At 43.3% G+C, this 18004-nt stretch overlaps 1 protein-coding gene across 7 annotated transcripts in view; it reads left to right on the top strand.

Annotated features, from left to right (window-relative positions):
* fat3a (FAT atypical cadherin 3a) overlaps positions 1–18004 on the top strand; it is a 182085-nt gene that overhangs the window by 101288 nt on the left and 62793 nt on the right. For 6 of the 7 annotated variants that reach the window (XM_061681170.1, XM_061681168.1, XM_061681171.1 and 3 more), the window contains exons 3-4: positions 4805–5128; positions 17652–17713. In XM_061681170.1, the coding sequence (XP_061537154.1) occupies positions 4805–5128; positions 17652–17713 (386 nt within the window). The remainder of the gene's footprint in view (positions 1–4804; positions 5129–17651; positions 17714–18004) is intronic. The other variant, XM_061681173.1, reaches the window with a different exon arrangement.

The raw sequence follows: 18004 nt of genomic DNA, 5'->3' as shown, positions 1-18004 counted from the left end.
ACTTTAACAAAGCTAAACTCAACCACGAACTTCCTAAATACAAGCAGCACATCGACTGTCCTACCAGAGAAAATAATACTTTAGACCACTGCTACACTACGGTAAAAAACGCATACCGTGCTATACTGATCACTGCTTAATTCACTTAATACCGACGTACAGGCAAGAACTTAAATGTGCTAAGCCTACAGTGAAAACAGTCAAAAAGTGGACCAATGAACCCAAGATGGAACTTCAAAGCTGTTTAGACTGCACAGACTGGAGTGTCTTTGAAAATTCAGCTGGCAGCCTGGATGAATATACGGACACTGTCACATCCTATATCAGTTTCTGTGAAGAGGTTTGTGTACCAACAAAATCATTTCGCACATTCAACAACAACAAGCCGTGGTTCACTGCTAAACTTAAGCAGCTTCGCCAAGCTAAGGAGGACGCATATCAGAGCGGGGACAGGGCCGTGTATAATCGAGCTAGAAACCAGCTGACTAAAGAAATTAACATTGCAAAGAGGATCTATGCAGCAAAGTTGGAAAAACAGTTTAGCGCAAACGACTCTAAATCAGTCTGGCATGCATTCCAATCGCTGACTAATTACAAGCGACGATCCCCCCAAGCTGAGAACAATAGCACACTAGCCAACGACTTGAATACCTTCTACTGCAGATTTGAAAAGGACAGTTTCACACCACACACCCACCCGGCCGCACCCGCGACCACAACCACACCTCTGACTTCTGTGTTAACCATCCATGAACAGGATGTGAGACGCATCTTCAAACAACAGAAGATTAACAAAGCGGCAGGCCCGGACCATGTGTCCCCATCCTGCCTCAAAGTCTGCGCGGACCAGCTCGCTCCAGTCTTCACTCAGATCTTCAATAGATCTTTGGAAATGTGCGAAGTTCCATCCTGTTTCAAATGCTCCACCATCAGTCCAGTCCCCAAGAAACCTGCAATCTCGGGTCTGAATGACTACAGGCCTGTCGCTTTGACATCTGTGGTCATGAAGTCCTTTGAACGTCTCGTGCTGGACCACCTCAAGAGTGTCACAGGTCCCCTGCTGGACCCCCTGCAGTTTGCCTACCAAGCGAACAGGTCTGCGGATGATGCAGTTAACATGGGACTGCACTTCATCCTAGAACACCTCGACAGTGCACCGACCTACGCGAGGATCCTGTTCGTGGACTTCAGCTCAGCGTTCAACACCATCATCCCTGAAATCCTTTCAACCAAGCTTCTCCAGCTCAGCGTCTCACCTGCCATCTGCCAGTAGATTTACAGCTTTCTGACGGGCAGTACACAGCAGGTCAGGCTGGGGGAGGCCACCTCATCCACACTCAGCTTCAGCACTGGGGCGCCCCAAGGTTGTGTCCTCTCTCCGCTGCTCTTCTCTCTCTACACGAACGACTGCACCTCAGCGAACCCGACTGTCAAACTCCTGAAGTTTGCAGATGACACCACTGTCATCGGCCTCATCAAGGACGGTGACGAGTCTGCATATCGACAGGAAGCGGAGCGGCTGGAGCTGTGGTGCGGCCGACACAACCTGGAGCTGAACACGCTCAAGACTGTAGAGATGATCGTGGACTTCAGGAGGCATCCTTCGCCACAGCTGCCCCTCACGTTGTCCAGCTGCCTTGTGTCAACCGTCGAGACCTTAAAGTTCCTGGGAATTACAATCTCTCAGGACCTGAAGTGGGCGACCAACATCAACTCCGTCCTCAAAAAGGCCCAGCAGAGGATGTACTTCCTGCGGCTTCTGAGAAAGCACGGCCTGCCACCGGAGCAGCTGAGACAGTTCTACACAGCGGTCATCGAATCAGTCCTGTGTTCTTCCATCACAGTCTGGATTGGTGCTGCTACAAAAAAGGACAAACTCCGACTGCAACGGACAATCAAAACTGCTGAAAGGATTGTCGGTACCCCCCTACCCACCATTGAGGACTTGCACGCTGCCAGAACTAAAACAAGGGCGTGCAAAATCCTCTCGGACCCTCCGCACCCCGGTCACCAGCTCTTCCAGCTCCTTCCCTCAGGTAGGCGCTACCGATCAACGCAAACTAGAACTAGTCGACATTCCAACAGCTTATTCCCTCTTGCAATCAACTTCTTAAACACCTAACCTATAATTCCATTACAACAAGCTGACAATTTTTTGACTTGAGTTCGTTGTCACATTTCTGTGGGGCCAATTATGTATTACTCGTGCACTCACTGTAGTTGTCTCTCCATGCTGCACTATTTGCATATACTGGCCACTCATGCCAGAGTAGCATCTGCTCCATTTGCACACTGATTGAGGAGTATCTGTAACATTTGCACAACCAACATTGTCCCAGATGATCGCACTACTCGTCACATTAAACCGCACACACTCCTTGAAGTCTCAGCGCCCTTTGCACAATGGTCATTGCACCGGACTATTGCAATATTAGTCATTCGAACTGTTCTAAGTGCTAGAGGACTCTGCATCTTTTTGCACAATTGTTTTTTGTCAATGTCTTTATGTCTCCAAAGTGTTCTGTAAATTGACTGTCTGTTGTACTAGAGCGGCTCCAACTACCGGAGACAAATTCCTTGTGTGTTTTGGACATACTTGGCAAATAAAAATGATTCTGATTCTGATTCTGATGAGTATTTTAATTATTGGCAGTTGTTGTCCATCAAAATTGTCAAATAGTCAAAATGTTTGAAATTGTTTCTTAGAAAAAAAGATATTCTAAAGTAATACTTTTCAAACTTTTAATGCCAAAATGTCTTAACCGTTAAATTTCCAAAATGACGTTTCATGATTTGCAGCATGTTTTCTGAAGGTGCTAATTACACTTTTGGACAGATAGGATGTTTTTTCACATTTCTTCATATGCCTTTTGCATGAAAACGAACACAAATGCATCTATGTGTCTTCAGAGTTGCTTTTTTTTGTTTTTTGTTTCACAAACAGTCCATCTTTGTGACTCTAGAAGTGTTTACCATTAATGGCACTCGTTGCCACCTCATTATGCTGTTGCAATTCACCAGAGGGATCTGTGAGGTGAATTGCCAGGATGAGGCAGCCATTTTACATTCACAGAATTCAGCAGATAACAAAATAAATGGTGTTATTTCTGAGATATGAATGAATCTGTATGAATTTGTCAGTGTCGGAACTATTGTATGTCTTTACCGTTATTCCGATTGTATACAAAGACAAGAGTATAATGGGTTTAATGAGTAGTTAGGATCATTTAGGATCATTTATGCAACTTGTATCTGCAGAGTTTGAAGGGCAACACGGAAATTCTGGAGCTCACACGATTTTTATGAAGCTGTTTGTCTGCTCTGCACTTTTGTCTGTACCGTTATGTAAGAAGTGTTTTCCAATGAGCCACCACCATTTGCTCTGTCCGTAAGGATTGTCATTTCTATGAATGCCTAAAATTTAAAATCAATAACTTTTTGAAAATAGGACTTTAAGCCTGGCTGTTTCAGCATGGGAGACATTTACCCATACATCCATCTATCTATCCATTTTCTGAGCCGCTTCTCCCCACTAGGGTGGCGGGCGTGCTGGAGCCTACCCCAGCTGTCATCGGGCAGGAGGCGGGGTACACCCTGAACTGGTTGCCAGCCAATCGCAGGGCACATTTGTAAACAAACAACCATTCGCACTCACAGTCACACCTACGGGAAATTTTAGAGTCTCCAATTAATGCATGTTTTTGGGATGTGGGAGGAAACCGGAGTGCCCAGAGAAAACCCACACAGGAGAACGTGCAAACACCACACAGGCGGGGCCGGGGATTTCACCCGGGTCCTCAGAACTGTGAGGCTGACGCTCCAACCAGTCGGCTACCGTGCCTTTACCCATACAGTATACAGTAAATCCAAGGTGGCAAAATAATTTTTTTTTGTTTTTTTTTGCATGTCTTTACCATTATTGATGAAATTATATGAAAATGACCCATATAGCGGCACGGTGGACGACTGGTTAGAGCGTCAGCCTCACAGCTCTGAGGAGTGGGGTTCAATCCCCGGCCCCGCCTGTGTGGAGTTTGCATGTTCTCCCCGTGTTTGTGTGGGTTTTCTCCGGGCACTCCGGTTTCCTCCCACATCCCAAAAACATGCATGGTAGGTTAATTGAAAACTAAATTGCCCGTAGGTGTGAATGTGAGTGCAAATGGTTGTTTGTTTATGTGTGCCGTGCGATTGGCTGGCAACCAGTTCAGGGTGTACCCCGCCTCCTGCCCGATGATAGCTGGGATAGGCTCCAGCACGCCCGCGACCCTAGTTAGGAGAAGCGGCTCAGAAAATGGATGGATGGATGGATGACCCATATATTTGATTAATAGCAGTTGGTTTGCCCCGCTTGCTGTCACAGAATCTTTCTGTATGCACAACACAAGATACAGTTTTACGTAGTTGGAACTGTATTTTAGATCTCAGCATATGGGCCATAAGTGCATTCAAACTGTTGTTTAATAAATGATACGAAAGACAGATGCAAAGAAAAAAAAACATTAATTTCACGTTTTTATAATATTTTATAAGGACAGTCTCGAGCAAATACAACAGGGAGCACCTGAGCGAAAAATAAAAGCTTCCTGCAAACAGTGGGAATTGCATCACGACTGGCATACAAATATTTATATTTATATTTATACAGATTATCTCGGGGGAACTTGTTTTATTTCCTCCACTGAAAGTTGTGAACATCATACTGTAAGATTAGGAAGAGGAGCAAGAATATTAGGAAGAGGAGTAAGAAAGTCCTGCTCCATCATAGAATTCTGTGTTTTGACATTTTCATTCCTTCATCCAACAGGGGTGATCTATACCACAGACATGCTAGATCGCGAGACCAAGGATTCATATTGGCTAACAGTGTATGCCAGTGACCATGGTGTGGTCCCCCAGTTTGCCACAATTGAAGTATTTATCCAAGTGGAGGATGTAAACGACAATGCCCCGCTGACGTCTGAGCCGCTGTACCGACCGTCAATACCAGAGAATTCTCCTCGGGACGTTTCTGTGGTCCAGATCCAAGCCCAAGATCCTGATGCTACACCACACTCAACAACTGACAGGCTCAACTACCGCATCATCAGCGGGAACCCTCAAAATTTCTTCACCATCAACCCTCGAACTGGTAAGTATTTTTTTTCTTTACTTTGCCTTAATTACGTTGGAAATGTAATATTTTATGGCGAGAAAACATTAAAAATGTTTCCATTAGTCATGACTTGATTTGATGGAGCCGTCTTACCATTTTGCAGTAATGACTGATACACATTGAATCAGTTTCCAGCCACATACACACAATGTTCATCTTGGTATTAGGGGTGAAAAAAAAATAATGTGATTCATTTCTAAAGATTGGCATGTGTACAGTTTGCTCACTTGAGGCTATAATTACATCATGTCACTGTTGAGAACACATTCTTTAGTGGTGTTGTACCAAAATGAAGATATAAATCAAGTGTCTCTTTGAGCGAAAAGGAATGGACTACAAAGGATGAGTACAAATGGAAGCGAGAGATCAGGGAAGCCGTTGATTGCTGAAGCAGAAAGAAATGAGCTGTCTTTCTGTAACTCGAACATGATGAAGCTGATTGTAGCTTGCATCCCATTTACCATTTTCCATTTCTACCTTTTATTTATTCATTCCTATTTGTTGTATTCGTCCTGCATCAACACAGGTGAACAGTTCCATGATTTAACTAATCAGAATGAAAATTAGAGAGAGGGAATAAATTACTGGAAAAGTTATTCTCTTCTTACAGAGTACTTTGCCTACAGAAGCAGAAAATAATAGTTGTTGGGAATAAAGTACTGGTACAAACAATGGAAGGGGAAAAAAAGGCCATCATTTTTTGATGAATAAAAATAATCTGATTGACTAAAGAAGAGGAAGAATATCACAGGAGTGTATCCTGGTGATGAAGAATGTGCAGTAAACTTCAGTACATGTATAAAGACAGCAATAGAGTATAAGCAATTTGAAGCAATTGTACAAATGTTTGTTTATTTTATGGGAGAAAAGAAAGGATTTGACTTGTTTAAGTACCCCATTAATCAGATTTTTTTCACCTGTGTGGAGTTTGCATGTTCTCCCTGTGCCTGCGTGGGTTTTCTCCGGGTACTCCGGTTTCCTCACACATCCCCAAAACATGCACGCTAGGTTAATTGAAGACTCTAAATTGCCCGTAGGTATGAATGCGAGTGCGAATGGTTGTTTGTATATATGTGCTCTGCGATTGGCTGGCAACCAGTTAGTACCCCGCCTCCTGCCCGCAGTTAGCTGGGATAGGCTCCAGCATACCCGTGACCCTAGTGAGGATAAGCGGTGTACAAAATGGATGGATGGATGGATCAAATATAAAATATAAATATATATTGATCTGATCTCAAGAAAGAAATCCTGCTGGGCTTAGACTGCTGTGTAAGTTTATGTGAGGATGTTGCTATTCACAGATGAATGTATTCTCATATTCACAACCTATTACCTATTTTCCACATTATTACAGAATTTATAAGACATGATTCTGTAATTGTGTATATTACATAAGGGTGGCAGAAGAATCAGTCGATATATGTGGTGAAAAAGTTTCACGATTTGATGTGCTCAGTATTGTGGTATACAGTAACAAACGATTCCCCATAAAGATTGCAGCTTCATGAAGCTTTCTCTTTACTGATATTCAGTCGGGTGAGACTGCGTACATCTAAATGGATGCACAGTTATAATATGGAGGGAAAATATGAAAATGGATAATGGCTTATTCAAATATGTGTGTGTGTGTGTGTGTGTGTGTGGTGGAGATTAGGCAGTGTGAAGAAATTGGATGTGGAGAAAAAACAGTTTTGTCAACACATGAATAAATGCAGTCAATTCAGAGCTTATGGTATGTGACGTGAGTACAAATGTGATCTTCCCTCACATTACAAACCAAAGTGTGAGACACACCTGTATTCATTAATTGATTTATCAATCAGGTGTTGGGCTAGACTTTGAATCTTAGATATTTTTTGGATATGATTCAATGCTTCCAATGTTTTTCCAGTTTATTTATTTTCCAGTTCAAGCTCTGTCAAGGTGACGTTTTTTTGTGTGTGCGTGTTTTTTGAATTTGTTTTTGGCCACATTTTTCTGCTGGTTGGTGACTTGATCCGGGGTCCCCACGGCTAGCAGGCTCCAGCTCCCTGTGACCCTGAACAGGATAAACAGTAGAGAAAACGGATGGATGGATAGATGGACGTTACTCAGTGTTACAGCATAGGTTGTCAGAGGCCTAGGCGAGCCAAATATGTGGAGCTGTCTTGCTCCCTGGGTCCAGCTGTCCAGGTATTGAAGTGTAGTTACTTTTCAAGGCCTCCGTAGTTTTTCTTTGTATCCAGGATCGTAAACGTGTGTCTGCATGTTTAACAATCCACATTACATTTTTCTTGTGACAAATTGCACATCCATCTACATGGAATGAAATGTCCACGGGCCCAACCTTGGGCTCCTAGATCTCAGCTGCCCGCTGCTACGTAGTGACAGGGACCCTTCAATGGGGAGGGTAGTGCAAATTGACTAAAGAACCAGTGAGCTGATGTTGAAGGCATCTATTGCAACTCGTAATAGGATCATTTTCTACCATACCAGATTTTTGTTCAATGTATAAATAGGCCTTCATTTCAACTCACCCGTGTACTGTTTGAAACGACAGTATTCATTAGTCTTTTCTAAGCCGGTTGAAAAATGAAGTCAGTCCACAACGTGGTTGAGCAGGAAAACAAATGACTAAATGTTGTATTGATTCCCGAAAGAGTGCTTTCCTGTGTCAGACAAAGATGACACATGTCACAATCATTGTCATTCATTTAATTTGACTAAACAGATTCCATATACAGTATTCTTGAAATGACTGAGATTGTATGCGTAAACGAGAACGTGATTTGATTCAGTTGTGTCATTGTTTTATGCCCATGACCTTTCTCATACTCTATTGTCTGTCTCGTTCCTATTTCTCCTCAAGTAAATTGTCGCTCTCATGGCAGCCTGCACCCGTTCATTTATTGCACTGACTTCAGTGCGCATATCTACATGGTAATCAAGTCACTCGCGCTCTCACACTCACATACTGTATACACACATCCTCTCCTTTACATTCCATTCCTCCTTCTTGTCTTTTTCACACTCATCATTCCCCTGTCATCAGAGGAATTGACAGTAGTTACAGTTGCTTGTTAATACTACAATTGTTCTATACTTCCAAATCCCTTCATTCTGTACTGAATGACAACAGTAGATTGTAGTTTGTTTAACTTCAGGATCTGTATTTGTTTCTGGCACCGTGAGATTATCAGGAATGCTAAATTATATTTCTTTTTGTTGTTGTTTTTTTCTTTGGGGGGGTGAACCACTTGATCTGCTGCACTGCAGTGGTGAGCCCTCATGGCCAGCAAGACCTAAACAGTATCAGAAGCAATGACCTGCATTTACAATCTAAAAATATATTGCATGAAATTGTATGAATTTATTCCCAACAGTCAATTCTCTTCATTTTGCTTGGCTGTACTGCTTCCAGTATACAGTATGTTCCATCCATCCATCCATTTTCTGAGCCGCTTCGCCTCACTAGGGTCACGGGCATGCTGGAGCCGATCCCAGCTGTCATCGGGCAGGAGGCGGGGTACACCCTGAACTGGTTGCCAGCCAATCGCAGGGCACATACAAACAAACAACCATTCACACTCACAGTCACACCTACGGGCAATTTTAGATGGAAGTCCACACTGAAGGCCCAGTTACCAAATGCACAGCTCACCACTGGTGTAGCGTATGTGTTTGTCTGATGGCCCTGACAACCAATGTGGTCAATTATAGAACAACAGCATTTGAAGAAATTACTTTATTATCTTCATGCTCTAGACCCCTTATGATGATGGCAAATTATGTCCAGGGTCGTCCCCGGAACACCTCCCTGATGAGGTGTTCCGGGGACGTCCCACAGGGAAGAGACCCTGTGGACGACCCTGGACACACTGGAGAGACAACGTCTTACGGGTGGCCTGGGAACGCCTCGGTATCCCCCAGAAGAGCTGGATGAAATGGCTGGGGAATGGAATTCTGGGCGTCCCTGCTAAAGCTACTCCACCCGCGACCCGACCTCGGATAAGCGGTAGAAAATGGATGGATGGATGGATCTTCATGCTCCTTTGAAATATGAGTGGACAATCACAATTGAATCTGTGTATGTGATGTACAGCACTGACATTCACAAAGCGCATCTGATGAATATGGTGATGTATTTTTGTCAATGACAAGTAACTTATGAGTATTTTATATTCGGCTGTGCTGTACATTATCTGCCCTAAGACAAAACAAATGCATTCACATTCTATTTAAAGTAAAGTGTGAAACTTCTGACAGCAATCTTTGTCTTTTTAATTTCATATGCACTAAATTGTCTGATATGCTGACAGAGGCTACTCTGTCTTATTATTGCAAGTGGTGTTTTATGACATCATAACGAAAGTCAAAGAAGCGTTCTGTTCATTCACACTGTTTTTCAAAAAGCAATTAGTAAACATCTTTGAAGCTTTACTTTCACATAGTAGTGTGCATTCTAATGAGGGATGTTGGATGTCGATGAATTGAGGAAATTACGCTCAAATCATTTTACACCTTATTAACTAAGCGGCAAGAGGAAAGAGGACACACAGCAGCTGTTTCTACAATGGATTGACTTCATCTTTGCGCTTTGCACTTTTTAGATTTAATCTTGGTGGAGGGGTTTGTTCGTCTCAATGATCCAGGGAGCTAAGTTGTCCGGGGCTTTATGCACCTGGTAGGCTCACCCATGGGCAAACAGGTCATAGGTGAGGGACCTAACAAAGCACGGCTCAAAGATCCCCTATGATGAGTACAAAAACAATGGAAGACGTTTTCCGTCACACGTACACGGGTCACTGGGCCCCTCATCTGGAGGCAGGCTTGGAGGTGGCGCTCAATGGTGAGCACCTGGTGGGATGGGCCAAGGGGGTCGGGCGCATAAAGAGCTGGGCGGCGGCCGAAGGTGGGGACCTTGCCGATCAGAATCTGAATTCTCTTTATTTGCCAAGTATTTCAAAAATACACAAGAAATTTGTCTCCAGTAGTTGGAGCCGCTGTCGTATAACAAAAGACAGCCATTTTGAAAATAAATACTTTTGAGACAATAAAAACAAAAACACACTACGGAGAGTCACTTAGCCTCTAGCGACTTAATGGCAAGCAGGAAGAAGCTGTTGGAATCTCTGCTGGTTTTAGTTTGCATGGATCGATAGCGTCTACCTGAGTGAAGGAGCTGGAAGAGGTGGTGACCAGGACGTGGAGGGTCCAAGAGGATTTTGCATGCTCTTGTCTTAGTTCTGGCAGCTTGCAAGTCCTCAAGGTTGGGTAGGGGTTTTTCCGGCTGTCCTGATTATCCATTGCAGTCTGAGTTTTTCTTTTTTTATGGCAGCACCAAACCAGACTGTGAGGGATGAACGCAGGACTGATTCGATGACTGCTGTGTTGAACTGCCTGAACAGCTCCTGTGGCAGGTCTTGCTTCCTCAGAAGCCGCAGGAAGTACATCCTCTGCTGGGGTTTATTTAGGATGAAGTTCATGTTGGTCTCCCACTTCAGGTCCTGAGAGACTGTAATTCCCAGAAACTTCAAGGTTACGACGTTTGACACAGGGCTGTTGGACAGCGTGAAGGGGCAGCTGTGGTGAAGGATTCTTCCTAAGTTCCACGATTCTTCTCGACAATCTTGAGTGTATTCAGCTCCAGGTTGTGTCGGCCGCACCGAAGCTCCAGCCACTCAACTTCCTGTTGAAACGCAGAGTCGTCACCGTCTTTGATGAGGCCGATGACTGTGGTGTCGTCTGCAAACTTCAGGAGTTTGACAGCCGGGTGCGTTGAGGTGCAGTCCGTGTAGAAAGAGAAGAGCAGCAGAGAGAGGATACATCCTTGGGGCGCCCCGGTGCCAACGATGCATGTGGATGAGGTGGTGTCCCGCAGCCTCACTTGCTGTGTCCTTCCCTTCAGGAAGCTGTAAATCCATTGGCAGATGACAGGCGGGACGCTGAGTTGGAGGAGATTAGTTCAGGAATGATGGTGTTGAATGCAGAGCGGAAGTCCATGAACAGGATCTTTGCGTAGGTCTCCGCGCTATCGAGGTGTTCGAATGCAGTCCCATGTTGACTGCGTCATCCACAGACCTGTTTGCTCAGTAGGCAAACTCCAGGGGGTCCAGCAGGGGTCCTGTGACGCTCTTGGTCCCCGGGTACAGAAGCTGACTCTAGGTATGTGGAATGTCACCTCTCTGGTAGAAAATGGATGGATGGATGAATGTATTCTTCTGAATGCAAAACGTGTCTGAAACAGAATTTTACAGGAGTTAGTCTATCGTATTTTCACGACCATAAGGCGCACTTAAAAGTCGTAAATTTTCTCCAAAATGGACGGGGCGCCTTATAATGTGGCGCGCCTTATGTGTGCACCAAGTTTCAAAATCTATAAATGTTGTGTGATGAGTGCTCCGCTAGACTGACTGGGAGCATTTCCAGCCGACATGCTGCTTATACAGAGGAAAAGTGGACGTGGCTGAGGACAGCATACGGACGTAAAGGGAGAAGGGTGCTCGTGAAGGAGGACGCTAAAGGCACGCCCCCGGTAGGTATATAGCGCCGGTCAAGCCAGCCTCCACTCGTAAAGTAGAAATCAAGCCAGCCGCCCCTAATTTTTTTCGTACTAGGCATTACGGTAATAAGTCGCCAACTCGAAAGCCACCTTCAAAGTAAAAGCTTCCCAATAATACGGACGTCAATGCTCTTCGGTTAAGGAGTGCAACCAGCAAGATTAATTTGAATCTTGAGAAGATATCAAATAAACAACATTTTTTTAATGTATTTCAAGATTCAAATGAACTTTGCTGGTTGCATCCCTTAACCGAAGAGCACTGACGTCCTTGTTATTGGGAAGCTTTCATTTTGAAAGTGGCTCTCGCCACGAGTTGGCGACTTATTACCGTAATGCCTAGTATGAACAAAATTAGGGGTGGCTGGCTTGACTGCTACTTTACGATTGGAGGCTGGCTTGACCGCAGTCGAAAACTGCACCTACGAAGAGACACGCTTACGTACGCCCCCAGTAGGTATATAACGCCGCTATGGGCATTGTGCAAAACAACATCGGTTTGGCTAAGGACCCCCGAAAATGGCACCTACGAAGAGACACGCTTACGAAGCACAGTTTAAACTGCAAGCTATCAGTTACATGGAACAACATTGGAATCGAGCAGCTGCGAGAGAATTCAAGAGCAATGAATTCATGGTTCGCAAGTGGAGGAAGCAGAAAAACGAGCTTCGCCAAGTCAAGAAGACGAAGCTGAGTTTCCGCGGAAACGAGGCGAGGTGGCCCGAGTTGGAAGACCAACTCGAACAATGGATTAATGACCTCCAACGGCTGAACATCGGTGTGAACAGGGCGTTCAAAGTGAAGTTGCGAGCGGCGATGGAACGATGGATGACAGATGGCGAACACAGCTTTACCAAGACTCGGAGGCAGCGCCAGGCGAGTTACGCCACAATTTGTGAATGGATTGTGGATGCTTGGGCTAACGTCTCTGCTTGCACTGTTGGTCGAGCTTTCATAAAAGCCGGCATTTCTGAGGAGCCGCACGGCAACGAGACTGACTCCGACGAGTATGAGAGGGAACCCGGCGTGTTTGATGGAGAACTTGCCGAGCTGTTCATTTCGGATACAGAAGATGAGGACTTTGATGGATTTGTGGATGAGGATTGATCAAAAAATAATGTGAGTACATTGTTAAATGCGTCAATAAAGTTCAACCGAACTCAGTGTTGCTCCTGCTGCCTTTTGTTTTAGCGTGCATGCATGCTACCGTATGTTTTAAGCAAGCGTATGTTTTACCATCCCTGCGCCCAATAATACGGTGCACCTTATGTTTGTGTTAAATACAGACATAGACCCGTAACTGAGACTGCGCCTTTTAATACGGTGCGTCCTATCGTTGTAAAAATACGGTAATCTAGACTATTTTGTTTTGTTTTGTGTGTCGGTACACTGCTTGACAGAAAGAGCTAAAAAGCTCGACTGCATATTTGGACTGCTTATGAACTGTGAATAAGCTGCTGTTAAATCGCCCTGTTCCGGATTTTATGCTGAGCTCAATGATGCATCACAAATGTGACATGTCCCATGTCATCAGTCTGTTAAACTCACAGCAATCCCATCCGCTGTGTCTTTGAGAGTCTCTCTCTCTCAAGTCTGCATCTCCCGCGACGAGAGGGGTGCTGCAGACTTAACGTGAACCTCGATTATTAATAATAAAAGTTTGCAATTTAACTCACCTGGCTCCTAAATTCCTCCTCCTGCCACTGGCTCCCAGTGGAGTTTTTTTCAGGTCTGGAAAATATGTTCATCTATTCTTTAAGATGAAATGACCCTCCCACACTATACATTCTAGACCCAAACACATGAAATATATGTACCTACTATAACTAAATTTAAAGTCAGTTTGCTTAGCAGTGAACATGTGAAACTTGAACAGAGCATCTACAGCTCTTCAGAAAAATACAGTAAAAAAAACAATATGTGATCGGCTTCAGATGTTGCGATATATCTGGAACTAAAGATATATTTGTTCTAATTAGCAAAATCTGAAACGCGATATAGCGGGTGATTGCTGTAATCTTAAATGAAAGTGAAGCCCAGCAATGGTGGTCCTGTGGAGTTTTGTGTGGGAAATGGTTCATAGAAACCACTAATGGTGATGACAGTCCTCCTCGCACCCCAATAAACTTGGAATTTGAGACACCCACTTCGCAGTCTGTCTCTCATATCCCCCACTTCATGGAGCAGCTTTCAGTTTGTAGCTGTTACGAGGCATTACTCCAAATAATGCAATCGGTCGCTTTGGTGGAACATCATCTTATATTTGCCCTAATGCACCTGGGAAAAATCAGAAGCTCATAACATGAGTACAATAGTCAAGCTTTCCAACAGTATAAAACATTGGAATGAACCATTGTCTAGCAAACACAAATGTTTGTTTAATGTCTTGTTGCATGTTTTTTTTTGTCCTCGTCTTCATGGCTAAGCTAACCATATTTGTATTCACACCAATCTTCATATCTACTACTTCATAGTGAATCTTGTTCATGCAGCTAATTACATTATCACAGTAGGTGTTTTGCATTGGTGAAAAAAGCACAGTGACCTTAATCTTCTAGATTCCCTCCCACATTGGTGCTCCATTTTAGTATAATTGAAAAATCTGGTGGGGTTGCAATGACTTTTTCTTTCATCTTTACCACAGTTACTTGCCTTTGTATGTGAACTGATGTTGCAGAATGAACTCACAAGGTTGTGAGTTCCATTCATATTTCTTGAAGACAGAGCTTTATGAAAGAAACAGAGGGACAGGCTTTGTATGTGTGGTAAGGTTTGACAAAGGTGTTTTGGAGAAAGAACCAAATTTAAATCATACTTTGCTCAATGGCCCTGACACAAATGGTAGCATTTCCAGTAGTGCTACATGTTTAGTTTTTAAATGTAATTGACTTGTTTATTCGAAGTGCTACTCTCCGTACGCTGAGAGGGAAGTTTCGCAATGGAGTGATTCCCCATTTACCGATTGAGGTGAGGAAGCCTTTTGGGGATGCGGAAGTGGAGCTAAACTAAAGGCTTTGTGGCTTAGGGAGAAGTCTTGTGTGTCTTTGGTGTTTATGGGAAACGTGAACTTGCTTCTGATTAAGATTGACGAACTGTGCTGATAAACAAAGACAGGACCTTCAGAGAATGCAGTTTACTGTGTTTTTCTGAAACGTGGCTAAAGGTCATCCCGGATTCTAATGTGTCGATGCCCCTTTCCAGCTCAATCATGCTAGACAAGTTAGCCAATGCTTGTGGGAAGCGGAAGAGGGGCGGACTCCCCTTGTACGTGAGCAATAGGTGGAATAACACTGGACATGTAAACATCAAAATCTCCATCTGCTGCAGGGACATCGAACTTATGGCCGTAATTCTGCGCCATCGTGGTTGTAGTTTACTTCCCTCCACATGCTGATACTGAGCCAGTGTGTGATGTCATCCACTCCGCCGTCGCTAAACTTTAAGCACAGCATCCTGAGGCATTTTGTTCAATATTTAGACTTCAATCACGCTGCTATGGACAAGACACTCCCTGCTTTTCACCAGTATATGAACTATAAAACCAAGGGAAATTGAACTATTGGCTTACTATACACCAATGTCAAGGATGCACGCGGTGCCATATCACTGCTTGCACTGGGGGAGAGCAGACCACAACCTCATCATGTTGAAGCCTTACTACAAACCTCTGGTGAGGAAAAGACCCACATCTACCGGTTTATTCAGCAAGTCATCTCTGGAAGCAGAGCATGCTCTGAAAGACTGTTTTGGAACAACAGACTGGGATGTACTGTGAGGTTCTCACTCTGGGAAAGTGGATGAGGTGGTGGACTGCATTACTGATTGCATCATCTTCTGTATGGATGTTCCTGTAAGAACTGTAAACTGGTTTGCCAACAACAGGCCCTGGATCATGAGGGACGTCAACGAGAAAAAGGCCTTCAAAGATGGTGATCCACTGGAGCGCAGTCATGTGGAGAAGGAGTCAGAGTTCAGCCCAGGGTGGTAAGGAAGTTAAAGCAGATGCTACAGAAGAACAGCATGAAGGGATAGGATGAAGACAATCATTGGCTGCAGTTCTAAAAGAGGTGCCACCACTCAGGGACATGTGGGGAGAGCTAACTAACTGAACCAGATTTTCAACAGGTTTAGTAGTCTTTCTGTCTGTCCGTCCGTCCGTCCATCCATCCATCTATCTATCTATCTATCTATCTATCTATCTATCTATCTATCTATCTATCTATCTATCTATCTATCTATCTATCTATCTATCTATCTATCTATCTATCTATCTATCTATCTATCTATCCATCTATCCATCCATCCATCCATCCATCCATCCAACCAACCAACCTAATCCATCTAATCTAGCCCTGAACACATGACGAACATGGTGACTGATTGATTCCCTGTTGACCAAGTTACAGTATGCAGTGGGAAGCAAGTCTTATTTTTGCTTACTTTAAAACATTAACCTTGAGCTTAATGTACAGCTCTTCCTTTCAGATAAACTGCTTTTATTTTTAAAGTAAAGTGACCACATAGTCTGGCTAATTTTTCAACCTGTGAAGGTGTTGTTGTTCTTGTTACCTATGAAAGGGACATAATTGATCTTAATTAGCTCTCTCTGTTCGTGGGCCATCTTACAGCAGATGGTGGAAATGTGTGTGAGGGGAGTGAACATGTGCCTGAATACACTCCAGCTCTAATTATAAATCCAATTATAGGATTGTATTTCTTTGTAGGGGTGTTATTTTTTAGGTCGTGTTTTTGTATTAATGAGCATTTGTTTCTCATGTCTGATGTGTCAAATAGTGTCTGTATTGTTATGCATCATATTCTGTGTGGCTTTGATGCTGATATAAGAAAACCATTTACTGTATATTAAAAAAGGAAGGTCTTGAGTTCACGGCGCATTTTTCTTTTGGCTGGTCATGATTGTAAATTGTGTCAATGAACCTCATTTAATAGGTTTATAAGTGGTGGCACGGTGGCCGACTGGTTAGTGCGTCTGCCTCACATTTCTGAGGACTGGGGTTCAATCCACGGCCCCACCTGTGAAGAGTTTGCATGTTCTCCCCATTCCTGCGTGGGTTTTTTCTGGGCACTCCGGTTTCCTCCCACATCCCAAAAACATGCATGATTGGTTGATTGAAGACTCTAAATTGCCTGCAGGTGTGAATGTGAGTGTGATTGGTTGTTTGTTTTTCTCCACTTGACTATGACTGTATTCATTGTGTTCCTTGATGTAACTAATGGCTTAGACATTGTTTTGTATGCTTCTCCCGACTGATACCTTTTAAATGAGGTCGTTGTGATGCTTTAGAAGCTCTCTGCAGACCATAGCTTTTGCTGTTGGATGCAACCAAGTAAATCCTACTGAAACAGCTTAATGTTATCTTTGGTTTACCACTCATTTTAAGTAAGTAAGTAAATATGTAAATTTGTGGAATTGTGATGACACCATGAATATAATTCAGATTGTCTCACTTACCGACACATTTTAGGAAGCAGATGACCAAATATTTAAATGGTTGTTTCATTTCACATGGGTGGGCAGACCCTCCAGAGACACACCTATATGTTTTTCAGCAATTCAAATGTACATTTTTTATGTCTGTCCCCTTGAAGCATGCTTGTACCGATTTTTTTGATTGGTGTCAGTGCTCAATCCAGGGTGTACACAAATCAGCTTGGGATAGGCTAAATGTGTAGTTGTTTTTGTTGTTGTTGTAGTTGGTGTTGTTGTTACAACTGTGTATTTTGAATAGGCATAATTGTGAAGGGACACAATATTTATTACACAGTTAATTATGTATCATTTACTCGACCTTGAACTTTCCTCCTTTTCAAACAGCTACAGTAGCTTGTTTTCATTTTTCTTTCTATCTAATTACAATAATAGAAGCCAACTGTAATTTAGACATTTTGCTCACTGGCATGGGTTTGTGTGTGTGATTTCAAGAAAATTTTCTGTCCCAGGTCTGATCACTACAACCTCAAGAAAACTGGACCGGGAACAACAAACAGAACACGTTTTAGAGGTGAGGACTTTGGGGTGCAAAATAATAAGCACAAATTCAGGCACAGCTGAGATATAAAATGACAGCTCTGAAGCCCCAGTTGTATTGATGTGATGTGCTGGGTCTTAAAAGTACAGTAGAAACTTGGTTTCAAAAGCAATAATTATTTTATAGAACACACATGGATGACTTGAGTAAGAGATGATTTTTTTTTGCCAATTGTGCTGAATGAATAACCAATTGTAAGTTGAAATTAGAAAATCAGTTGATTAGCATGCAATTAACATTACTTGCCTAACCTTTTTAACCACC

Source organism: Phycodurus eques, chromosome 7 (assembly GCF_024500275.1).
Source record: "Phycodurus eques isolate BA_2022a chromosome 7, UOR_Pequ_1.1, whole genome shotgun sequence".
In the NCBI taxonomy this organism is placed as follows: domain Eukaryota; kingdom Metazoa; phylum Chordata; class Actinopteri; order Syngnathiformes; family Syngnathidae; genus Phycodurus; species Phycodurus eques.
This window is presented reverse-complemented; position numbering and strand designations above follow the sequence as displayed.